This window comes from Mirounga leonina, unplaced genomic scaffold, assembly GCF_011800145.1.
Source record: "Mirounga leonina isolate KUSES-001 unplaced genomic scaffold, KU_Mleo_1.0 Mir_418, whole genome shotgun sequence".
Taxonomy (NCBI): Eukaryota; Metazoa; Chordata; class Mammalia; order Carnivora; family Phocidae; genus Mirounga; species Mirounga leonina.
Window position 1 is genome coordinate 5,651,491 of NW_023270739.1, and position 27,419 is coordinate 5,678,909.

Consider the following 27,419-nt stretch of genomic DNA (forward strand, 5'->3'; position numbering starts at 1 on the left):
ATCTTTTAAAAACTTTAAATAGAAACCTCTTTATTCTCTTTCTACAAATGAAAGAATGATCTAAAAGCAGTAAGTAAAATTCTTAGCAGAATAGGGCTTTCAAAAGCAGAACAGTGCTTGCCTGTGGTACTTTCAAAATTAAGAAAAGCCTGCAAATGTATGACACTTAGACATGGATATGTTTTCTCTCTGCGTACTGTCCGGAACCTTTATTACTAAATTTGTTAATTAATAAGGTTATATGTAGCTTTTCACCACCTCAAAAGACCTTCCTCTTTTCCTGTTTGAGGAGATTCAACAATAAGTGTTATGATTTTTTTTGGTCACAGTTGTTTCTATAGCAACAGATAGGGATGCTACAAATTGGTTCACACAAAATTAAAGCTGACCGAAGCCTTCAGTCTAGTTGTGAGTTGCTAAATTGCTAGTGATGGAAGAAAAATGTTTATTTCCTACTGCCTCTGTTTATTATTTTGCTAAATGAAGAGTAAACAGTTTTTATCCTCGGGCTTATTAGCATATCATTTATTATATTTGCAAAAATTTGAGCTCATCAAAGCTGTTAGGGAAATGGAAATTATACCTATTCTAATCATGCTAATCCATCATCCCTTTACTTTTTTTCTGCATCATTACTTCATGCTTAAAAGACCTTTTTTATTTTCATGTTTGTATTTTTTTCTTTTTAAGTTGGAAGATAATTACGGGATAAAGTTTAAACTGAATATGAAAGGGTAAAGAGTGAAAAAACAGAAGTTTCTTCTTACTTCCCTATACATCTTCTTTTCCTTTCCTCAGAGGCATCCATTACTAACTAGGTTCTTAAAGATTTGGGAGGGAAATTTTCTGTGTCCATGCATTTCTTTTACCTAAAGGGTAAAATTCATTATATACTACTCTACAGCACAGCATGCTTTGAACTAAGCAATACATCTTGGACATCTTTTTATGTAAACAATGCAATCATTTAATGTATATTGTCCCAAATCTTTTTTCACTAAACTGTAGATTATGGATACCTTTCTCTATCAGTACGTATAACTGCTGTATTCTTGATGCAGAAAGGACTCTTCATCTATTTTGCCACCCCCTGTTGGTAATCATTTAGGAATATATATTTTTAAGATTTTATTTATTTATTTGAGAGAGAGAGAATGAGAGAGAGAGAGAGCATGAGAGGGGGGAGGGTCAGAGGGAGAAGCAGACTCCCCGCTGAGCAGGGAGCCCCATGCGGGACTCCATCCCAGGACTCAGGATCATGACCTGAGCCCAAGGCAGTCGCTTAACCAACTGAGCCACACAGGAGCCCCATTTAGGAATATTTTTGGGTTTTTTAGAATCTTTTTTTTTTTTTAAGATTTTTTAATTTATTCATTAGAGACACAGAGATACAGAGAGAAAGAGAGAATATGAGCAGGGGGAGAAGCAGAGGAAGGGGGAGAAGCAGGCCCCCTGCTGAGCAGGGAGCCCAATGCAGGGCTCGATCCCAGGACCCTGGCATCATGACCTGAGCCGAAGGCAGATGTTTAACCATCTGAGCCACCCAGGCATCCCTATTTTTATGTTTTTATCTATTAAAAGCAATATTGTAATAATGGCTTCTATACGTATTTTATATGATGCTGTCCTGGAAGTGGGATCACCAAAAGATTATATTTATTTTTCATTTTGAAAAGTCCTCCTAAATTGTTCTCCCCAAACTTGCACCAATTTATATCCACCAAAAGTGTATCCCTCATCTTTGCAAATACTGAGTGTTATCAAATTGTACATTTTTATCAGCCTGAGAGATGGGAGAAGTTTGTTTTACTTTGTTCCATGATAATTATAGGTAAGATTAGAACAACTTTTCGTGCGTTTTTTTGGAATTTGTGTTTCTTTTTTATTATTAACTCTATTCCTGTCCTTTGCTCATTTTTTCTGTTTAGTTTCTCATCTTTTTCTTACCAGTTTCTAAGAGCTATTTGGCTATTAAATGATTAGCCCATTGTCTGCTTCTTTATCTATTCATTTTCAGTTTTTCATTTGATTTTTGACTTTATTTATGGCTTTTTTTTTTTTTTTGCCTTTGTGAAGGGAAAACACAACTGCTCTTCCTTTGTCTCTTTTTTCCTCTCACACTGTGGTCACACTTCACTTCTGACAGCAGAGATGTGGGCTTTCCACACACCAAGCTATTCTCTGCTACACCAGCTGGATGTCCTGCCATTTAACTCAGTTCTGACACTGTCTACCTGAAGATAGCATCAGATTTCACAGGCTGAGTGCTCAGTCCCCAAAGCTCCCTTTCCCCCACCTCCCATTTCAGATGCCAATTGCAAGTCCTGGGTTGTCTCCTGTACTTCTGACCTAGCACTAGAAATTGGGGTTCCCATCACCCCTTCCTTGGGTTTGATCACTTGCTAGAACAGCTTACAGAACTCATGGAAATATTTACTCACAGTTGCTGGTTTATTATATAATAAAGGATATGAGAAAGGATGCAGATGAATTGCCAGATGACGAAATGCACAGGGCAAGGCCCAAAAGTTTCCCATGTGCAAGAGTTTCTGTCCCCATGGAACTGGGCTATATCACCTTCCTGGCATGTATGTGTATTCACCAACCCAAAAGCTCCTTGAACCCCATATATTTGGGATTTTTATGGTGGCTTCATCACATAGGCATGATTGATCATTTACTCCATCTCCAGTATCTCTCCCCTTCCAGGAGGATGTGGTGTGGGGCTGAAAGTTCCAGGCTTCTAATCATGGCTTGGTCTTTCTGGTGACCAGTCCCCATCCTGAAGCTATCTAGGAGCCCACCAAGAGTCACCTCATGGAACAAAAGACACTCTGATCATCCTGAAAATTCGAACGGATTTCAGAGCTCTGTGTCAGGAATGGGGGTCAAAGACCAAATATTAAAACAAAAGGTGCTCTCTTATCACTTAGGAAATTACAAGAGTTTAGGAACTCTGTGCCAGGAATCACGGGCGAAACCCAAGTATATATTTATTATAAATCACAATACCACAGCCTTAAAGAAGTCTTCAATTTTTATTAAAAAGTAATCAAATTTGCCTTTCCATTATGGCTTCTAGATTTTAAGTCATTCTTAGAAAGACTTTCTGTAGTCTAAGATTTTATTAAATAACACCCTGACTTTTTATTTATTTTTTTAAAGATTTATTTATTTATTTTAAAGGGAGAGAGTCCCAAGCGGGCTTGTGCTCGACTCAATCTCATGACCCCGAGGTCAGACCTGAGTCAAAACCAAGAGTCGGATGCTTAACATCAAGAGTCGGACGCTTAACTGTCCCATACACCCCATGCGTACCCCCACCTGCCTTTGCCCCATATGACCTCTCCCACTATTAACAACCACACCAGAGTGGTCATTTGTTATAATCAATGAACCTTAATCAATGTTCATTACCATCCAAAGACCATAGTTTACATTAGGGTTCACTCTTGGTGTTATGTATTCTCTGGGTTTTGACAAATGTATAATGTTATGTATCTACCATTATAGTATCACAGAGAATAATTTCATTGTACTAAAAATCCTCTGTGCTCCATTTATTCATTCCTCTGCCTGCTAACCCCTGGCAACCACTGATCCTTTTACTGTCTCCTTAGTTTTGCCTTTTCCAAAGTCATATGGTTGGAATCATACAGTATGTAGCCTTTTCAAACTGTTTCTTTCATTTAGTAACATACATTTAAGATTCCTCTATGTCTCTTTATGGCTTGATTGTTCATTTCTTTTTAACACTGAATAATATGCCATTGTCTGGATATAAAGATTATTAACCCATTCACCTCCTGAATGACATCTTGATTGCTTCCAACTTTTGGCAATTATAAATAAAGCTACTGTGAACAATTTTGTGTAGGTTGTTCTGTGGACATAAGTTTTCAATTCCTTTGTGTAAATGCCAAGGGGTACAATTGCTAGGTTGTGTGATAAGCGTGTGTTTAGTTTTGTAAAAAACTACCCTACTTCTTTTATGATTTAATTTAAAATATATATTTAAATGTTATCCATCAAGAATTTATCTGATGAATGGAGAGTGGTAAAGATCCACCTTTTAAATTGTATTTTTACAAATGATAATCCGTTATCTCAATGTCATTTGTTGAGCAATCCATCTTCTCCCCATTGACTTGAATTGTGGTTTCTATTACATAATAAATTCCCATTTATGCTTGGGTCCATTCTTGTATTTTCCATTTGTTTATATTAAAGATGTACCATTTTAAAGATCAGCTATAACATTAAAAATAAAGAAGAAGAGGTTATTCATAAAGGGAAAGAGGGGAATAAGATGGAGAAGAGAAATAGAAGCTAGATTTCTTTGATTATACCATGTTTTTAGATTTGTAATTGGAATCCTGGAAATATTTTTGCATCATTATAAAACAAGATTATACTAAAGAAAGTAATCCTTTAAAATGTAAGATAAAATTAAACAAATGTTCTTTGCATTCAGTTGGTGTTTTTTTCCTAAGATGTTGGTATTTTTGACCCAAGATTTGTGAGTATAATGTGGAATGAATCAAATGAGTAATCATGTAATACTCTTATTTGTATCATCTTTGGTATCCTTGAGAACTGGGATTCTCAGCATGGGGGAAAGGAGATATGAATATAAGATAGAAGAGATTGTCATGACCTAATAGACCTGAATTGGATTGAAAGTATATCAGTATAAACTAATGAGGAATCTTACCTGAAACTTTTGGAAAATAAACTTCTAAATTATTCATAGGTTAAAGGGGAAGTCTCAGAGAAAGTGTTAAAATGTATAGAACTGAATGAGAAGGGAGCACAACATATCAAAATATATAAGACACAGGTAAAATAGTGGTGAGAGGGAAATTTATAGCACTAAATGCTTGTATTAGAAAAGAGAAAAGGTGTAAAATCAATAATCTAAGTTTCTTTAAAAAAACTAAGAAAAGCAAAATAAACCTACATGAAACAGAAGAAAGAAAATAATAAAGAACAGACATTAGTGAAATTGAAAGCAGGAAAACTGTTAACAGAGAAAATGAATGACACAAAAAGCTAATTCTTTGAAAAATATAAAATTGATAAACCTCCAGCAAGACTGACAAAGAGAGAAGACCTAAATCACCAATATCAGGATGAAAGGGGATATTCCTGCAGTTGCTGTAGCTATAAAAGGATAATAAAGAATTACTGCCAACAACTTTATGCTCATAAATTTGACAATTTAGAAGAACTATAGCAATTTCTCAGAAAGCACAAACTACCAAAATTCAAAGAAGATGAAAAAGAACCTGAATAGTTCTATAACCATTTTTTTAAAAGATTTTATTTATTTATTTGACAGAGAGAGACACGGCGAGAGAGGGAACACAAGCAGGGGGAGTGAGAGAGGGAGAAGCAGGCTTCCCGCTGAGCAGGGAGCCCGATGCGGGGCTTGATCCCAGGACCCTGGGATCATGACCTGAGCCGAAGGCAGATGCTTAACGACTGAGCCACCCAGGCGCCCTATAACCATTTTTTAAGTGAATTTGTAATATTAGTCTCCTGAAAAAGAAATTTCTAAGCCCAGATGGTTTTACTGGAGAATTCTATCAAACATTTAAATAAGAATTGACCCTATTTTCACACAAATGTCTTTCAGAAAGTAGGAGGGAATACTTCCCAGTTCATTGTATGAGGCAAGTATTATTCTGCTACCAAACCCAGAAAAAGACAGTACAAAAATATATATATAATATAGACTATTATCTCTCATGAAATTAGGTGCAAAAATCCTCAAAAAAATTATCCAATTGATTCCAGCAATGTGTTAAAAAAATTACACAGCAGGTCAAAGTGGGATTTAATCCAGGTGTGGTTCAACATTTGAAAGCCAATCAATGCAATTCATCATATCAACAAATTAAAGAAGAAAAATCATAGGATTTTGTCAATTAAGGCAGAAAAACATTTATTAACAAAATTCAACACCCATTTATGATAAAAACTCAGCAACTAGAAATAAGGAATTTCCTTAAATTGATAATCTACACAAAACCTACAATAGCATCTTCTTAACAGTGAATGCTTTCCTTTCAAGATCAGGAACAAGGCCAGGACTTATTCAACATAGCACTGGAAGTTCCAACCACTGCGATAAGAAAAGGTATGTAAAGTGTAGAGGAAAAAATAAAATTGTCCTTATTTACAGATTGTCTGCATAGAAAATCTCAAAGAGAAGACAAAAACAATCCTCAGGTGCCTGGGTGGCTGAGTTGGTTGAGCATCTGACTCTTGGTTTAGGCTCAGGTCATGATCTTGTGGTCATGGGATCAAGCCCCACGTAGGGCTCTGCACTTGGTGCAGGGTCTGCCTCAGATTCTCTATCCCTCTCCCTCTGCTCCTCCCCCTACATGCGTGCACTCTCTCTCAAATAAATAAATAAATCTTCAAAACAACAGCAAAAAAAAACCTCATAGAACCAGGAAGTGAATTCAGCAGGGTTATAGGATAAAAGATCGACGTACATAAATGAGTTGTATTTTTATATACTAATAGTGAACATGTGGAAACTGAAATTAAGACACATGCAATTTACAGTTAATGCTCCAAAATGAAATCCTTAGGTATAATTGTAACAAAACATGTATAGAATCAGTATGCTGAAAATTATAAAATACATAAAATTAATTATAAAATACTGATGAAGGAACCTAAAGACCAGTCAAACATACCATGTTCATGGATTGAAAGACTTGTCATAGTAAAGATGCCCCTAATTACTCTATAAGTTTAATGCAATTCCTATCAAAATTCCAGCAGTTTTTTTGATACAGAGATAATAAGGTTATTATAAAATTTATATGGAAAGGCACCAACCCTAGAATAGCTGAAACCATCTTGAAAAAGAAGAATAAAGTGGAACTAATCACTCTGCCTAATATTAAAGCCTACTGCATAGCTACTGTAATGAAGAGGGTGTGATATTGGAGAGATAGATACCTAGGTCAGTGGAACAGGATAGAGAACCAAGAAATAGACCCACACAAATATAGTCAATTGATTTTTAACAGAGGAACAAAAGGAATTCAATGGAGGAAAGATAACCTTTTCAACAAATGGTATTGGAACAATTGGACATTCATAGGCAAAACCATGCACCTCAATTTAAACCTCATAGAAATTCAGTCCACGTGGATCATGGACTTAAATGTAAAATGTAAAACTATAAAACTTTTTAAAAATACTGGAGAAAAATCTTTGGGCTCTAGGGCTGACCAAAAACATGATCCCTAAAAGAAAAAAAAGTTAGACTTCATCACACAAGGGTATAAACACAAGTTACAGCCTGGGAGAAAATATTTGCAACCTACATATCCAGCAAAGGACTAGTATCTGGAGCATAAAAAAAAAACAAAAAACCTTTCAGGATTCCTGACTGGCTCAGTTGGTAGAGCATGTGAGTCTTAATCTCAGGGTCGTGAGTTTAAACCCCACTTTAGGTGTGGAGCCTATTTTTAAAAAATTTAAAAATTAAAAAAAAACCCTCAAAACCCAACAGTTAAAAACCAAACAATCCAATTAAAAAATGGGCAAATGACAAGAACAGTCACGTCAGCAAAATACAGATGGCAAATAAGCACATGAAAAGATGTTCAACATCATTACCTATTAGGAATATGTAATTTAAACATGTAATGAAATACCAAAATGGCTGAAATAAAAAATAATGACAACACCAGATGCTGGCAGACATGTGGAGAAATTGGATCACTCAAATATTACTACTGGAAATGTAAAATTGTATGGCTACTTTGGAAAACGGTTTGGCAGTGTCTTATAAAACTAACCATGCAACTACCATACAACCCAGCGATTGCATTCTTAGGCATCTATCCCAGTGATAGGAAAATTTATTTTCATACAAAAACCTGTATACAGTGTTCACAGCAACTTTATTTATAATAGCCAAAATCTGGAAACAATCCAGATTTCCTTTGACAGGTTAAACAAACTGTGATACATCTACATCATGGATACTACAGAGCAATAAAAAGGAACAAGTTATTAATACATGAAACAACTTGGGTGAATTTCCAGGAATTATGCCAGGTGAAAGAAGCCAATTCTAAAAGGTTACATCCTGTATGATTCCATTTATATAACATTCTTCAAATGTCAGAATTATAGAAATGGAGAACAGTTTAGTAGTTGTGGGGGGGCAGGCTATGGTAATAAAGTATCAGGAAGGATCTTTATGGTGATGGGAATGTTCTCTATTTTGACTATCAATGTTAATATCCTGGATAATATTGTACTACAATTTTTAAAATGTTACCTTTAGGGAAAACTGGGTAAAGGATACACAGGATCAGTCTGTACTATTTCTTACAACTGAACATGAATCTACAATGATTTTAAAATAAAAGTTGAAAATATAAAAAGTGGCAAATCATTTGGAAAATGGTTTGGCAGTTTCAATGAAGTTAAAAAATTAACCTATCCTATGACCTAGCCATTCTACTCCTGTGTAAATATCCAGGAGTAATGAGTGCATTTGTCCATAAAAAGATTTGTATAAGAATGTTCTTAGTAGCTTTATTCGTAGTAGCTGAAATTTGGAAACAATCCAAATGTCCATATGGAGGAGAATGGATAAACAAATTGTGGTATATTCATACAATGGAATACTTGTTACGAAAAGAAAAGGAACTGATACACAAAATATGGATGAATATCACAACCATTAAGCAATGGGAATTGGATACAAAAGAGCACATAGTATATGATTACATTCAGGAAGCTCAAGAACAGGCAAACTCATTGATTATGGTAGAAGGTAGAACACTGTGTACTGGTAACGGGGGCTGGTATCAACTGGAAAGAAACTTGAGGGAACTTTCTGGAGTGACAGAAATGTGGCTACACAGGTATAGATATAATGTTAAAATTTATTGAGATCTATGCATTCTATGTTAATTATATCTTAAACTTTATTTACTGTAGAACAAATCTCTGTTCATTGGGGCAAAAGACATGTCAACTGATCCCACTGTGTAGACTTTATTTGAATCCTCTCTTAGACAAGCTATAGAGAAACCTATTTATGGCACTTAGGAAAAATTGGAAAGATGAGTTTATAATTGATGACATTAGGGAGTTGTGAAGTTTCTAAGTATAAAATAATAATTATTATGTTAAAGAGTCTTTGTCATTTAGAGAGATATACTGAAAAAAGTGATATAGCTGGGATTTGCTTCACAATAAAACAGATGAGGAGTGGGAGGATATAAATGAAACAAGACTGGCCATGCATTGATTTGTTTAACCTGCACGACTGGATTAATTATCATCTATTTTTTAACTCCATGATTTAAAAAAGTTTTAAAATATGAATAAAAGTTACACACAGGTAGCTTTATTATTACCAGTAAAACAGAAAAATTGGCTTCTGAGATAGTGTGCTCTAGGATGCTCAAGGGCTGATAGGGACAGTTAATGCCTCAAACAGAATCTTGCTTGCCTGCACCAGCTGTCTTCATCAAGGAGTGAGGATCTCCAGGGGTAGAAAACCACCCTATACTCAGTGGACACCGAGTGTATAGCTAACTTATATTTGAGTTCTTTCAATTAAATGTGTTTATGTTAGCACATACAGACACATTATATCTCCATAAATTGTCCACCTACTTTAGCAAAATGAAGCACTGGGATCAATTATTTTTTTCAACTTTCATGTGCTCTCCTGTTTTCTCTAAGGACCTGATGTTATTTTATGAGGATGATCCAAAGCCACTTTTGCCGACAATTCCTCCTTCCAATATCTCGTCAACTAAATGGTTATCAGAAGGGCCAGCAGACGTTTGTAACCTCTGGGATGCAGGTAAATTGGTTAAAGAATAGAAAGGTTACTCAGAAACATGAATAAGAAACATTAGGCAGGAATTGCTTTACATCAGATTTTATTTTGTGAAATATGGCAGCAATGGTTTTAATTTAACTTTGATAATGAGGGATGGGACCAGCATGGATGAATTTAACCCACACATGATCCTGTGATCTTATTTTACCATTTGTTTCAGTGGGGTTTCATTCCCTCTATTTTGCTTTTTTTTTCTTTTTCATTGTTTCAAAAATTATTAACTGCAAACCTCGAATCTCTTATGCATGGTTTAAAATGCAGAAAAATAAGAGTTCTTTTTTTCATTTGTACTAACTTCTCTTTGATAAAGAGTTTAAATTAGACATTTTTCATAAGCAAGCATTAGACCAAAATGTGAAAAGCAAGATGTACGGCATCCCACAAATTGGCTAATCACCTCTTGAGTAATTAACATTAGAGAAAGCACAGTATAAAATGACACAACCTGGCCTCCAATAAATTACACTATCCAATTCCAACTGGGCTCTGCTGCTACTCAAGATCTGATTGATTCACAGTGGAGCCACTCCATACTGTCCCTATTCTTCAGAAACTCTCAATTTTTAATACATCCTTCCTCTTACTTTTCTCAAAAAATAGGACTCAGGACCCTCTGCCAAGAGGAGAATGAAACATTATCATTAGTATCTTTCATCCCTTCATTTATCTTTGCTTTTATATTCATCCAAGCATCCTTTCCCTCACTGCAGAGGTGGCTCCTTATGTTGTGTTTCATCTTCTCCCTCATCTTTGGGCCACGTACTGTGATTTTCTCCTTATATAGATCCCCAGTATCCAAAATATAAAAACTGTAGTTGATTAGAATAGATTTATTTTACAGATTCACATTTATATAATTTTCTTATAAACTAGTCATGAGAATGATGATGAAGACATTTCAATAAACACAGAACATGAAGTTGTGGGTTATGGTGATATTTGTAGTACAAGGATGGTATTACTCACATGGATAATTAGTTGTAAGTGGTTACCATTTTTAAGACAGCTTGCTCTGTATTCTTAGAATACACTTGATATAAACTGATCCAGATCCAGAAGCTTGAAAGAAGAATGGTAAGGAAAACATTTTTTGATCTAATGTCCCCTCATATCCCCCCCCCAACCTTTTTGAAATAGACTTCCACTTTTTAAAGCATTTTTAGCTTCACAGTAAAATTGAATGTAAGGTACAGAGATTTTCCCGCATACCCCTGCTCCCAAACAAGCACAACTTCCCCCACTACCACCACCTCACATTTGTTGCGATCAGCAAACCTACATTAACGCTTTATCATCACCCAAGGACCATAGTTTATATTAGGGGTCATTCTTGGTGTTGTGTATTCTTTGGGTTTGGACGAATGTATAAAGACATGTATCCACCACTATAGTATCATACGAGTATTTCACTGCCCTGCAAAACTTCTGTGCTCTGCCTGCCATTCCTCCCTTCCTCCTAACCCCTGGCAACCACTGATATTTTAACTGTCTCCATAGTTTTGCCTTTTCTAGAAAGTCGTATAGTTGGACTCATACAGGATATAGCCTTTTCAGACTGTCTTCTTTTATTCAGCAGCGTGCATTTAAGGCTCCTCCATATCTTTTCATGTCTTGATAGCCCATTTCTTTTTAGTGCTGAATAGGATATGCTAGGGTATTTATCCATCCACCTGCTGAAGAACATCTTCGTTGTGTCTAAGTTTGGGCATTTATAAATAAAGCTGCTGTAAATATCCATGTGCACGTTTTTGTGTGGAAATAAGTTTTTCCTGCCAACATTATAATACAAGTGAGATGGAGTATAAATGAGCCTAAGAGGCAGCGCTTAAGAGGAAAAAAGTCACAAAACATGTCAAGTGAGGGATGATTCCACCATGTTACTTGGTTGGAACTCATCATAATTGGAGGAGCTTTTCTTATTTTTGAGTCTTCCTTTTCTCCCATCTTTACTTCACACCAATCTCAGAGATATCTTGCTCAAGTGCAGTTCTAAGCATTTCCCTTCCCAGCTTAAAAATTTTCCACAGTTTTCCACTGCCAGTAGGATGTCTAATTTTTTTAGACATATGAGACTGTCATAAGAGACTTTTCATGGCCTGGTCCCAGCCAACCTTTGTGACCTCATCACCCAGTACTAACAATGTTCACAATGCTCTGCAACATTCTATTACTTGTATAGTTTCTTCTCCTTTGAAAGTCTTTGTTCCAGTTACTTCGGCTGTGCAACACATTGCTCTAAAACTTTGTGGCATAAAATAACCATTTATTCTGCTCATGGATTCTCTGGGTCAGGAATTAGGACAGGGCACAGTGGGGATGACTTATCTCTGCCCCATGACGTATGTTTGGGCCTCAGCCCGAGAACACAAAGGCTGGGGACGGGAATCATCTGAAGGCGTGTTCACTCATGTGTCTGGTAGTTGGTGCCCACTGTCGGTTGGGGGCCTCAGTTTTTCTCCACATGGGCCTCTTCTTGTGGTCTCTCCACATGGGGTAGTTTGGGCTTTCTCACAGCATGGTGGCTGCGTTCCAAGGGTGAGCATCCTGTAAAAGAAAGGACTAGGCATAAGCTGAATAATCTCAGAAAATCATGCTGTGATACTTCCTTCCCATTCAGTTCATCAAAGCAATCACAAAATCTTGCCCACGTTCAAGGGGAGGGAGTGTAGACCCCCACCCTCTTTGGACAAGTGTCAATGTCATATTGAAAGAAAAGCACACAGGATGGTGTGTGTGTTAGTACAGTCATCTTTGGAAGATACAGTCTGCCACAATCCTCCACCAAATTATGGATGCTTGACAAAATCCTATTTAAACAGTGAGGCCCAGCTCAAATGTCACTATGCTATAAAATCTCTACATACCAATTTTTCCTTTCACTGTGTTCCCATGGGACTTTGCCTATAACCTTAGATACGAATTTATAGTTGTGTATCATTTTATAAGTTTTATCTATTTTTAATTAGATAAATAATAAGTGAATGTATTCTTATTTTTTAAAATTCAAGCAATATAGAGTCAAAATCCTCCTTGACTGTCCCTTACCCCAACACAGTTCCCTCCCCAGAGTTAACTGTTATTATCAATTTGTTGGTTACTCTCCAGGTCTTTCTCTGTGCATTTATATTTATACCTGTACCTTTAAAAGTATGGAGAACTGACTTTATTTTGATTTAGAATGTTGTTCTGTATTTTTCTGGAACTTTTTAAAGCAATATCACTTGGCGATCCTTCAGTGTATGTCAATATTTAGAGATTTACCACATATTTTTTTAACTCCTACATTGCCTGGATATTATAGTTTATTTCCCTGCTAATAGACAGTTGGTGTTTTATATTTTTCACTATTACAAATGATGCTTCAGTGAATAGCTCTGTGCACATATGTGGGTGTTTCTTTAGGGTGGATTCCTAGAAATGGAATCCCTGGGTCATAATGTATGCCCATTTTCATTTTAGTTAATACTGCCAAATAGCCCCTCAAAATATCAATACCAGTTTACACTGGCTTGCAGTTTATAAGAGCACTTATTCACTCATAACCTCACTGGCACTTGATATTTTTCAAGTCTTATATTTTTATCACTTGGAAAAGGTTGCATTGCGTGGTAGGTATAATTTGCATATCTCCATGTATTTCCTCTTCTGTGCATTGCCTGCTTATATCCTTACTCTGTTTTTCTTTTGGATTGTGTGTTGTATTCAATTAAATTAAGTGACTTTGTAACATTTTTATATATGTTGTTAACCTTAAGAATAAAACCTGCCAGTTATTTTACCAGCAAAAGATGGGGTTATTTGGGAATAAAAGAATTGCAATCCAGGATAAACAAGTGGTGGCAAAACATAGGCAAGTCCAAGGAACAAAGGAGAGGTACACTTTCTTAAGGAGAAAAGGGGTAGTTGGGAAGGCTGTTATAAGCTAAAAAGTCCATTGGAGTAAACTGAGAGTTACAAGTGTAGGGGCTTCTCATTGGCTGAGCTGTTGTTGGAGGGAAGGGGGATAAGGAAAGCGTCTCTTCCTCCACCTAAATGGTAGAGTAATGTGCACATGCAAGATCAACTCGGACTCTTCTGTTGCACCTGCAACTGACTGGAGTGGTAGGGTGTGAGAGCTCCCTGGGGAAACCTCCAGACTCGGTTTTAGTGAGGGTTCCCCGTTACTAATTTCCAGTTACTAATCCTTTCTGTTATTTATGTTGCAAATATCATCTTCTAGGCTATGAATTGTCTTTCAGATTTCTTTATAGAAGATTTTTGTTTTGTTGTTTTTGTAGAAGTTTTATGTTTTATGTAGCCATATGTATTATTATTTCCCTCCAGAGCTTTTGTTTTTTGTAAATTTATTTTATATTGAAGTATAATTAACATACAGTGTTATGTAAGTTTCAGGTGTACAATATAATGATCCAACAATTCTGTACACTACTCAGTAGTGCTCATCACGATAAGTATAGTCCTTCTGTCACTGGACAACATTATTACAATGTTATTGACTATATTTCCTGTGCTGTACTATTCATCTCAGTGACTTATTTGTTTTATAACTAGAGGTCTGTACCTCTTAATGCCCTTTATCTATTCCATCCCCCTACCCACCTCCCCTCTGGAAGCCACCAGTTAGTTCTCTGTATTTAAGAGTCTGTTTTTTGTTTGTTTGTTTGTCACTGTTTCTTTCTTTGTTCCTTTGTTTCGTTTCTTAGATTCCACGTATGAGTTAAATCATATGGTATTTGTCTTTTTTGGTCTAACTTTCCAAAGAACGCACACAGATGGCCAACAGACACATGAAAAGATGCTCAACATCAGTAATCATCAGGGAAATGCAAATCAAAATCACAATGAGATATCGCTTCACACCTGTCAGATGGCTAGAATAAAAAAGGCAAGAAATAACAAGTGTTGGCAAGGATGTGGAGAAAAAGGAATCCATGTGCACTGTTGGTGGGAATGTAAATTGGCGCAGCCACTGTGGAAAACAATGTGGAGGTTCCTCAAAAAATTAAAAATAGAAATACCATATGATCCAGCAATTCCGCTACTGGTATTTACCCAAAGAGGACAAAAACAGAAATTCAAAAAGACACTTGCACCCCTATGTTTACTGCAGTATTATTTACAATGTCCAAGATTTGGAAGCAACCCAAGGGTCCATTAATAAATGAATGGATAAAGAAGATGTGGTATGTGTGTGTACATATATATATATATTCATATATATATGAATAATATTCCATTGCATATATATACACACATATATATATTCCATTGTGTGTATGTGTGTGTGTATGTGTGTGTATACAGTCATAAAAAAGAAAGAGATCTTGCCATTTGCAACAACATGGATAGACCTGCAGGGTATAATGCTAAGTGAAATAAGTAGAAGACAAATACCATATTTTGTGTGTGTGTGTGTTTTGTTTTGTTTTAGAGAGAGAGAGAGAGAGCATGTGCGCATGCATGCAAGTGGCAGGGCAGGGGAGCAGAGGGACAGGGAGAGACTCCTTGAGCAGACACTCTTCTGAGTGGGAAGCCCAACTCGGGGCTCAATCCCAGGACCCTGAGATCATGACCCAAGCTGAAATCAAGAGTTGGACGCCCAACCAACTGGGCCACCCACGTGGCCCTTTGTGTGTTTTAAAGAAGGCTTTCCCTACACCAAATTCATAGTACATATTCACCCATTTTTTATTTTGTTTTAGTGCTTTAATCCATCTAGATTTAAAGTATTTGTTATTGGTTCCAGATATGATGGGCAGCCAGTTGTCTCAAGAATATTTATTGACTAGTTCATTTTTCTCTACTGTTTTGAAATGACTTTTTAACCTGTACTAAATAGTATCTGTTTAACAACTCTGTTCTGTTCTGTTGATCCATTCTTCTGGTCCTGGTCTGTTTAATTTTTTGTAACTACTATAATAATATGCCACGAATGTATTCTATTTTACTTAACCAATATTACATTAATGGTAACTTAGGTTATTTCCATATTTGTACTATTATAAATAATGATGAAATGACATCTTTCTCCCCTCTCAAATAAAGTAGGTTTTTTATTTATTTCATCACTCTTTATTTATATTATTATTTTATTTTTTCATAATTGGATGCAGATTCTAAGATACATTATTCTGAATTTCTGTTGATAAATTCTGTCCAGTTTACAACTTATCCTGTCGTGAAGTGGTTCTACTTTTCATGTTATAATTTTGGCAACTTCAGCCCAAGGCAAAAATAAAGGAGGAGAGGAGCAAGATGGCGGAGGAGTAGGAGACCTAAATTTCATCTGGTCCCAGGAATTCAGCTAGATAGGGATCAAACCATTCTGAAACCTATGAACTCAACAGGAGATTGAAGAAAAGAATAGCAACAACTCTCTGAACAGAAAAGCGACCACTTTCTGGAAGGTCTTTTCTGATTTGTTTAGTGTATATTTTTCTGGGGTCATTGTTACCCTGTTAGCATTTTGTTCTCTTATTCATCTCTTCTCCTCTGGACAAAATGACAAGATGGAAAAAATCACCTCAAAAAAAAACCAAAAACAAAACAAAAAAAACAAGAGGCAGTACTGACTGCCAGGGACCTAATCAATATGGACATTAATAAAATGTCAGAGTAGAGTTCAGAATGACGATTTTAAAGATACTAGCTGGGCTTGAAAAAAGCATGGAAGATATTAGAGAAACCGTTTCTGGAGAAAGAAAAGAACTAAAATCTAACTAAGTCAAAATAAAAAAGGCTATTAATGAGGTGCAATCAAAAATGGAGGCGGGCACCTGGGTGGCTCAGTTGCTTAAGCGACTGCTTTCAGCTCAGGTCATGATCCTGGAGTCCCGGGATCAAGTCCCGCATCGGGCTGCCTGCTCAGCAGGGAGTCTGCTTCTCCCTCTGACCCTCCTCCCTCTCATGCTCTCTGTCTCTCATTCTCTCTCTCACAAATAAATAAAATCTTTTAAAAAAAAAATTTAAAAAAAATGGACGCTCTAACTGCTAGGATAAATGAAGCAGTAGAGAGAAAAGTGATATAGAAGACCAAATGATGGAAAATAAAGAAGCTGAGAAAAAGAGAGATCAACAACTACTGGATCACGAGGGCAGAATTCGAGAGATAAATGATACCATAAGATGGAACAACATTAGAATAATTGGGATCCCAGAAGAAGAAGAAGAAAGAGAGGGGCAGAAGGTATATCAGAGCAAATTATAGCAGAGAACTTCCCTAATTTGAGGAAGGAAACAGGCATCAAAATCCAGGAGGCACAGAGAACCCCCCCTCAAAATCCATAAAAATAGGTCAACACCCCGACATCTAATAGTAAAACTTGCGAGTCTCAGAGACAAAGAGAAAATCCTGAAAGCAGCTCGGGATAAGAGATCTGTAACCTACAATGGTAGAAACATTAGATTGGCAACAGACCTATCCACAGAGACCTGGCAGGCCAGAAAGGACTGGCATGATATATTCAGAGCACTAAATGAGAAAATATGCAGCCAAGAATACTATATCCAGCTAGGCTGTCATAGCAAATAGAAGGAGAGATAAAAAGCTTCCAGGACAAACAAAAACTAAAGGAATTTGCAAACACGAAACCAGCCCTACCAGAAATATTGAAAGGGGTCCTCTAAGCAAAGAGAGAGCCTAAAAGTAACATAGACCAGAAAGGAACACAGATAATATACAGTAACAGTCACCTTACAGGCAATACAATGGCACCAAATTAATATTTTTCAAAAGTTACCCTGAATGTAAATGGGCTAAATGCTCCAATCAAAAGACACAGGGTATCAGATTGGATAAAAAAACAAGATCCATTGATACGCTGTCTGCAAGAGACTCATTTTAGACCCAAAGACACCCCCAGATTGAAAGTGAGGGGGTGGAAAACCATTTACCATGCTATTGGACACCAAAAGAAAGCTGGGGTGGCAATCCCTATATCAAATTAGATTTTATACCAAGGATTATAATAAGAGATGAGGAAGGACACTATATCATACTTAAAGGGTCTATCCAACAAGAAGATCTAACAATTGTAAATATCTATGCCCCTAACATGGGAGCAGCCAATTATATAAGCCAATTAACAACAAAAGCAAGAAACACATCTACAACAATACAATAATAGTGGGGGAATATAGCAGCCCCCTCACTGAAATGGACAGATCACCTAAACAAAAGATCAACAAGGAAATAAAAACTTTAAATGACACACTGGACCAAGTGGACTTCACAGATATATTCAGAACATTCCATCTCAAAGCAACAGAATACACATTCTCCTCTAGTGCCCATGAACATTCTCCAGAATAGATCACATCCTAGGTCACAAATCAGGTCTTAACTGGTACCAAAAGATTGGGATCATTCCCTGAATATTTTCAGACCACAGTGCTTTAAAACTAGAACTCAATCACAAGAGGAAAGTCGGAAAGAACTCAAATACATGGAGGCTAAAGAGCATCCTACTAAAGAATGAATGGGTCAACCAGGAAATTAAAGAAAATTAAATAAATTCATGGAAATAAATGAAAATGAAAACACAACTGTTCAAAATCTTTGGGATGCAGCAAAGGCAGTCCTAAGAGGAAAGTATATAGCAATACAAGCCTTTCTCAAGAAACAAGAAGGGTCTCAAATACACAACCCAACCCTACACCTAAAGGAGCTAGAGAAAAAAACAGCAAATAAAGCCTAAACCCAGCAGGAGAAGAGAAATAATAAAGATCAGAGCAGAAATCAATGAAATAGAAACCAAAAGAACAGTAGAACAGATCAACGAAACTAGGAGCTGGTTCTTTGAAAGAATTAATAAGATTGATAAACCCCTGGCCAGACTTATCAAAAAGAAAAGAGAAATGACCCAAATAAATAAAATCATGAATGAAAGAGGAGAGATCACAACCAACACCAAAGAAATACAAACAATTATAGGAACATATTATGAGCAACTATATGCCAGCAAATTAGATAAACTGGAAGAAATGGATGCATTCCTAGAGATGTATCAACTACCAAAACTGAACCAGGAAGAAATAGAAAACCTGAACAGACCTATAACCACTAAGGAAATTGAAGCAGTAATCAAAAATCTCCCAACAAACAAAAGCCCAGGGCCAGATGGCTTCCCAGGGGAATTCTACCAAACATTTAAAGAAGAATTAATACCTATTCTTCTGAAACTGTTCCAAAAAATAGAAATGGAAGGAAAACTTCCAAACTCGTTTTATGAGGCCACAATTACCTTGATCCCAAAACCAGGCTAAGACCCCATCAAAAAGGAGAATTACGGACCAATATCCTTGATGAATATGGATACAAAAATTCTCACCAAAATACTAGCCAATAGGATCCAACAGTACATTCAAAGGATTATTCACCACGACCAAGTGGGATTTATCCCTGAGCTGCAAGATTGGTTCAACATCTGCAAATCAATCAATGTGATACAATACATTAATAAAAGAAAGAACAAGAACCATATGATCCTCTCAATAGATGCAGAAAAAGCATTTGACAAAGTACAGCATCCTTTCTTGATCAAAACTCTTCAGAGTATAGGGATAGAGGGTACATACCTCAATATCATAAAAGCCATCTATGAAAAACCCACAGCGAATATCATTCTCAATGGGGAAAAACTGAGAGCTTTTCCCCTAAGGTCAGGAACACAGCAGGGATGTCCACTATCACCACTGCTAGTCAACATAGTATTAGAAGTCCTAGCCACAGCAGTCAGACAACAAAAAGAAATAAAAGGCATCCGAATCGGCAAAGAAGAAGTCAAACTCTCACTCTTTGCAGTGATATGATACTTTATGTGGAAAACCCAAAAAACTCCACCCCAAAACTGCTAGAACTCATACAGGAATTCAGTAAAGTGGCAGGATATAAAATCAATGCACAGAAGTCAGTGCCATTCCTATACACCAACAACAAGACAGAAGAAAGAGAAATTAAGGAGTCGATCCCATTTATAATTGCACCCAAAACCATAAGATACCTAGGAATAAATCTAACCAAAGAGGCAAAGAATCTGTACTCAGAAAACTATAAAATACTCATGAAAGAAATTGAGGAAGACACAAAGAAATGGAAAAACGTTCCATGCTCATGGATTGGAAGAAAAATATTGTGAAGATGTCAATGCTACCTAGAGCAATCTACACATTTAATGCAATCCCTATCAAAATACCATCAACTTTTTTCAAAGAAATGGAACAAATAATCTTAAAATTTGTATGGAACCAGAAAAGACCCCAAATAGCCAGAGGAATGTTGAAAAAGCAAAGCAAAGCTGGTGGCATCACAGTTCTGGACTTCAAGCTCTATTACAAAGCTGTAATCATCAAGACAGTATGGTACTAGCGCAGAAACAGACACATAGATCAATGGAACAGAATAGAGAGCCCAGAAATGGACCCTCAACTCTATGGTCAACTAATCTTCGACAAAGTAGGAAAGAATGTCCAGTGGAAAAAAGTCAGTCTCTTCAACAAATTGTGTTGGGAAAATTGGACAGCCACATGCAGAAGAATGAAACTGGACCATTTCCTTACACCACACATAAAAATAGACTCAAAATGGTTGAAAGACCTAAATGTGAGACAGGAGTCCATCAAAATCCTAAAGGAGAACACAGGCAGCAACCTCTTAGACCTCAGCTGCAGCAACTTTTTCCTAGAAACATCGCCAAAGGCAAGGGAAGCAAGGGCAAAAATGAACTATTGGGACTTCATCAAGATAAAAAGCTTTTGCACAGCAAAAGAAACAGTCAACAAAACCAAAAGACAACTGACAGAATGGGAGAAGATATTTGCAAATGACATATCAGATAAAGGGCTAGTATCCAAAATCTATAAAGAATTTATCAAACTCAATACCCAAAGAACAAATGATCCAATCAAGAAATGGGCAGAAGACATGAACAGACATTTTCCCAAAGAAGACATCCAAATGGCCAACAGACACATGAAAAAGTGCTCAACATCGCTCGGCATCAGGGAAATCCAAATCGAAACCTCAATGAGATTCCACCTCACACCAGTCAGAATGGCTAAAATTAACAAGTCAGGAAACAACAGATGTTGGCGGGGATGTGGAGAAAGGGGAACCTTCCTACACTGTTGGTGGGAATGCAAGCTGGTGCAGCCACTCTGGAAAACAGTATGGAGGTTCCTCAAAAAGTTGAAAATAGAGCTACCATACGACCCAACAGTTTACCCCAAAGATACAAATGTAGGGATCTGAAGGGGTATGTGTACCCGATGTTTATAGCAGCAATGTCCACAATAGCCAAACTATGGAAAGAGCCAAGATGTCCATCGACAGATGAATGGATAAAGAAGATGTGGTGAATATATATACAATGGAATATTATGCAGCCATCAAAAGGAATGAGATCTTGCCATTTGCAACGACGTGGATGGAACTAGAGGGTATTATGCTGAGCGAAATAAGTCAATCAGAGAAAGACATGTATCATATGACCTCACTGATATGAGGAATTCTTAATCTTAGGAAACAAACTGAGGGTTGCTGGAGTGGTGGGGGGTGGGAGGGATGGGGTGGCTGGGTGATAGACATGGGGAGGGTATGTGCTATGGTGAGCGCTGTGAATTGTGTAAGATTGTTGAATCACAGACCTGTATCTCTGAAACAAATAATACATTATATGTTAAGAAAAAAAAAAAGAAGAAGATAGCAGGAAGGGAAAAATGAAGGGGCGGAATTGGAGGGGGAGACGAACCATGAGACACTATGGACTCTGAGAAACAGAGTTCTAGAGGGGAGGGGGTTGGGAGGATGGGTTAGCCCGGTGATGGGTATTAAAGAGGGCATGTACTGAATGGAGCACTGGGTGTTATACGCAAACAATGAATCATGGAACACTACATCAAAAACTAATGATGTAATGTATGGTGATTAACATAACATAATAAAATTAAAATTTTTTTCAAAAAAAAAATAAAGGAGGGAAGTCATTCTGTACAACATCCTCTTCTCCCGTGCCTTCTCCCTCCTTGGGCACACAGTGATCTGCTGTTCACAGGGGCCTGCAGTGTGTGGGAGTACTTACACCCTCACTAGCCCTCCGTCGTAGCTGATCCCATCCCTTTCTCTCACTGCCTGAGTGGCCAATCTTTCGAATTTTGTGCTCATCATTCTTTGCTTTCTTTATAGATTTACTGCTTACGTTTATTCTCTAAACAATATGTTACTTAGTTTTACAGGCTTTTAAACTTTACCTAAATGGAGTCATTTTGAATTTATTTTTGGTGACTTCCTTTTATCACTCAATAATATGTCCTTGAGATTCATCATTTGTTTTCACAAATGCTGTACAGTATTTCCTGTAGGCATATATTTGAGTGTATTTATCTGCTCCACTATCATCCATACCATGTCCAGGTTTTTTGTATTGTGAACATACTTGTATAAGCCTCCTGCTTCTCATGAATAAGGGTTGCTCTAGGGCATACATTTGGAAGTGAGATTGCTGATGGTTCAGTATAAACATCTTCAAATTTACTAGATAATGCCCAGTTGTTTTCCAAGTTCTAGTTGTCCCATGCCCTCACCCAGCCTTCATATTGTCACTTTTGGAAAAAGAAAAATTGCCAATCTATTGAGTGAGAATTGGTATAGCATTTGTTCTAAAATGTTTTTTTTAATAATTAAATGGAGCATATTTTCATATATGTATGGTTAATTCATGTTTCCTGATCTGTGAAATGTCTGTTCATGTCTTTTGGCCATTTTTCCATTTGGTTGCTTGTCCTTTTCTTAATTGATTTGTAGGAATTCTGTATCTAATCTGAAAGCTAAACATTTCATTTTATAAAGTTTTTCCAGTTTGTGACTTATCTTTTCACTCTGTAAGGAGTCTTTTGAATAATAGAAATTCTCAATTTTAATGAGGTAGAATTTTATTCTTTATGGATTGTACTTTTTGTATCCTGTTATTTTTAAAACTTCTTTCTTGTCTCAAGACCATATAGCCTACTTCTATTGAGGCTAAAATTTTCCTAGTTTTGCTTTCCACAGTTAAAATTTTAATGCCACTAGAATTGGTTTTTATGTGTGGTTGAAACAGGGGTCCTGTTTTACTGCTAAATGGATAACCAGCTGTCCCAGCATCATTAATTGAAAAGTTTGCTTTTTCTCCACTGAGCTGCAATGCTATTTATATTCTAAAGCAAGTTTACCCATATGTATGCATTTGTTTCTGGACTCTATTCTATTCCAAAAGTCATATGACTATCCCAGCACCACCAAATAGTTTTAATTACCCTACCTTTGTAATAATTCTTGGTGACTTTTCCCTCATCAGGAGTGTTTTTGTCTCTTTTTGGTCCTTTGCTTTCCCACATAAAACCTTGTCAAGTTCTTTGAGAAAAAAACACCTATTAGTTTTGATTGGCACTGCCAATCTGTTACCAGACTGGGTCCTTGGACCCAGCAACGGTAGAAATGAGGCTGAACCCCAAATTTAAAAGCACAGGCAAGGCTTAATTGGGGCAACAGCTGCAGCTGAAGGGAAACAGCCACAACAAAGGAGCCAGAGCTGAACAATAGCCTGGGAAAGTTTTAAAGGACCTGAGACAGACGAGGAGTGACATCTAATCTTGTAGGGGTGGGACAGTACAGAGACTTGAGCGCACAGGCACGGTTGGCAGAACAAACTTCTTCATACGTTGTATGTTTCATTTGCATGTTAAGTCTCCATCTCTGGGTGTGATTTTTAGCATTATAATGGGGGGAAAGCCAGTGAAAAGTCAAATTTGGTGGCCAACGTGTCTTGGACTAGTTTCATCCGGTCTAGGCTTGCTCCCTGGCTGGTGCTTTGCTATTGAAGAGAAGTGGTAACAGCCAGCAGGGAGTGTCCCAGGTACAAAGGGACTTGTCCCTCAGGTCCCCTACTGTCTCAGATCTTTAAATCAATTTGGAGAAGTAACATCTTTATAACATCACATCATTCTCTTCATCTAAGTCTTCTTTAATATATTTTATAGTTTTTTCCGCACAAATTTCCTGTATCTCTTATCAGATATAGTCCTAGGTGTTTATGTATTTTTGTTGCTACCGTGATATTTTCTAAATTGCATTTTCTAACTGTTGGTGGTGAAAAAGAGTGGAATTAATTTTTGTATATTGATTTTGTAGCCAGCAATCTTGCTTAATTAACTCTCACTAATTTTCCTAAATTTTCTGTAGATTCTTCTGGTTTTTTTATGTTGAAAATCATATCATCTGTGAATGATGGCAAAATTGTTTCTTCATTTATAAACCATAGCCTTTGTATTGTTTTCTTACCACCCCATGTGAAGTAGAACCACTCAGTGTTGAATGAAAGTGTGATCGTGGGCTTCCTATACTTAGTCTGTATCTTAAGAGCATAATTTCAGCATTTTGCCATTAAGACGGGTTTGCTATATATTTTGCAGATCTCCATTCCTAATTCATTAACAGTTTTCTCATGAGTATATGTTGAATTTTCTCCATTTTTAGCATCTATATTAATGGTTACAGGTTTTTCTCCTTTGAGATATTAATTTGTAAAGTAGTTGATTTCCAAATATTAAAACCACCTTGAATTACTGGAATACGCTCAATTTGGCCGTGCTATACTATCTTATGGATATGTTGCTGGCTTTGATTTGCTGATGTTTTGTTTACGAGTTTTGCTTCTACATCTAGGAGTGAAGTTAAATGGGATTATCTTTTCTAATATTCTCTTTGTCACATTTTGATACCAAGATTTCGCTAGACTCATAAAAACAGTTGCAAACATTTGCTCTTTTTTGAATATTCCAGTTTGTGTAGAATTGTTTGTAAGATGATGCCAAAATAGATAAGGTCTTCTGTAAGTTCACTCATGCTGACACCTGAAGGGCTGCAGGCAGGATAGGCAAATCTGCACCCAGAATATGTGCATCCTTATATGGGCAAAGCCCTGCTCTCTTTATAGTGGAGAGGTCCAATATAACCAAGCTGACACCAGGTCACTGGAAAGTGGTACCAGGCTAGGGATGTAGCAGTAACCTCTACTCTTGACAGCTTAGGCATTCAACAGCTGGGTGGCCAGGTCACCTTGGTCAGGAGTTCTTGTCAGGGAGCCTGTGCATAGCCTCCATCCTGGCCACGTGGTCAAAGCCTATTGGACAGCCACTGGCATGACCAAGGAAAGAGGATGATTGGCGGCCAGTAAACAGAGTGTCTTGCCCACCCGCTTTGTGAGAGCCTCTTCCACAGGGAATGTCCCATGGCGGGCATTTCTATGGGACATGAATATCTTCACATATACATCCCAAGAGGTCCATCCACACATTTCTTTATTACCAGTCTTGTCACCTCTGCATCATCCCTGGGGTCATCTTCAGCCTACAGAAGACAAGCATGACAAAGCTCTTTGGTGACACTGGTGCTCTGTCACAGTACATTCTGAATGCCTAGGTGAAGCAAGTATCCTCCAGGACAATTAGTATGTGGCTGAGCCTGTTGTACATAATAGATCCCTCCCAGCAGTCCCCTCTTATGGAGTCTTGAAGCTTCCTTTCCAGGGTGCCAGAGAAGTACCTTTTGTTCTGAAGACCATTCTTGAGTCCTGTACACAGTGCTGTCTCACTCTCTGGCGCTCTCTCTCTCTCTCTCTCTCTTTTTTTCCAGTCCTGCTGAAATGTTAAGAGTCTTGGGAGGCTTTGCTGAACATTTGATTAAAAATGACACCCCACCACCACCATTGGCACTCCCTGAGCCTCGTCCCCACTCTGTCTCTTCAGTAGCACTAATCATCATCTGAAGCATGCATCTATTTGATTTAGGAAGAGACTAGTCTGATACGGGAGTTCCCCAGACCGCCCGCAGGTATCATAGTGAATCTGGCTCTGCTCTTTGCCACTTCTAGGTATATATTATGCTTTTCAAGCAGTTGCATACTGTTTTTCTATGTTGCTCATGAATTGGGTGCATTGTACTGGTGCCTTCCGTTTTGAGGGCAGTTGCTGTATGCTTTCACATTCCTCTGAAAGAGTCTTTATATCAATCATCAGAGCATTACAAAGCATGCTTTGAATTACGGAAGTGACTATAGAAATTTGAGAGGTTATCAACATAGCAACTGTGTATTATATGGTTGGTATTAAGAAATCCAATTATGTAATGTATGGTAATTAACATAACATAATGAAGTAAAATTTTTTAAAAAATGAAAAAAAAAGAAATCCAATTAAAACCTTTTTTAACTTAATTGGTCCCTCTTTTTTACTTCAAAAATATAGGAAAACGTGATTCACACATGAAAAACAGACATAAAACTATTAAAGGCTTCCATTGAAATGAATGAATAGAGCAAAATCACAATCATTTGCAGTAGAAGTCAATTAAATAATTAAAAGGCTGGCAGGATGTAACTACATTTAAAGTTGTCACCTTTTATTTGTCACACAGCCAAATTTTTTCATCGTTGTGATGATTAAAAGAAATATTAAGAGATACTGATTTTTGAATTATTTATGAATTTTAGGTCAAGAAACCATCCAGCCTAAATCCTTTTCTCCATTACTAACAAGTGTGTGTATTATAAAAATGTCACATAACCCCTCCAACATTCCAAATTAAGAGAACCAAACTTAATCTAAAGTAAGTTGACAGGTTCTTCATCAAAATGACTGACTTCTCAGATAAATAAGTCCCAAGTGGATTTTATTTGAATGAAACAAATGACTGTATATCTTTTTCTAAAACTGAGTAAATTATTTGTACTACAAAAATTTTCCGAATACCTACTATGTGCCAGCCATGGTGCTGTTTGATATTCAGTGATATACAAGATCCCAGCCTTTCTGTAGCTCCCAGCCCAGGGATCAAATCTAATCAGACAAGTGAGGTAAGTGTGAGGATAGGGAGAGGACAGGGAAGCCGCAGGAGGGCACCTATCCCTGACTTCAGGTGTTAGGAGAGGCTTTCTGGAGAAAATGATGTCCAAACTGGAACCTGAAGGACAGGTAAAATGGCCAACACTTATATTGTGTGTGCTGATTGTATTTTCAAACATTTTAATTCATTTCATCCTCATGCCAATCTTATGAGATAGATGAGGAAAACCCAATGTGTTTAAATAACTTGCCCAAGGTCACAGAGCTAGAAGTGTCAGAGTTAGAATTTAGACCAAAATAATCTGATCCCAGAGCCTACACCAATGTATTTCAAACCTTTAGACTGTGATCAAGTCAGAAATGCCATGACCCAGTACACATGGACTCACACACACCTGCAACAGTAGTTTCACAAAACAATAGTTTTGGCAATGTACTCTGATCTATTCTGTTTTATTCTAGACAGTTTGGTTTTTTTTAAGTAGGCTCCACACCCAGCGTGGAGCCCACTGAGGGCCTGAAACACATGACCCTGAAATCAAGACCTGAGCTGAGATCAAGAGTCAGACGTTTAACTGCCTGAGCCTCCCAGATGGCCCCACAGTTTTACTTTTTAAAAAAATATTGGATGTGGGGCGCCTGGGTG

At 37.1% G+C, this 27,419-nt stretch overlaps 1 protein-coding gene and 1 long non-coding RNA gene across 2 annotated transcripts in view; one reads left to right on the forward strand and one right to left on the reverse strand.

The window, feature by feature from the left end:
* The window catches only part of ENTHD1 (ENTH domain containing 1), a 103,873-nt gene that overhangs the window by 40,954 nt on the left and 35,500 nt on the right, over positions 1–27,419 (forward strand). The window contains exon 4 of the mRNA XM_034987467.1: positions 9,736–9,859. Within this exon, the coding sequence (XP_034843358.1) occupies positions 9,736–9,859 (124 nt within the window). The remainder of the gene's footprint in view (positions 1–9,735; positions 9,860–27,419) is intronic.
* LOC117998654 overlaps positions 7,828–27,419 on the reverse strand; it is a 30,910-nt gene continuing 11,318 nt past the window's right edge. Inside the window, exon 3 of the long non-coding RNA XR_004676040.1 lies at positions 7,828–12,442. This is a non-coding gene — a long non-coding RNA (uncharacterized LOC117998654). The remainder of the gene's footprint in view (positions 12,443–27,419) is intronic.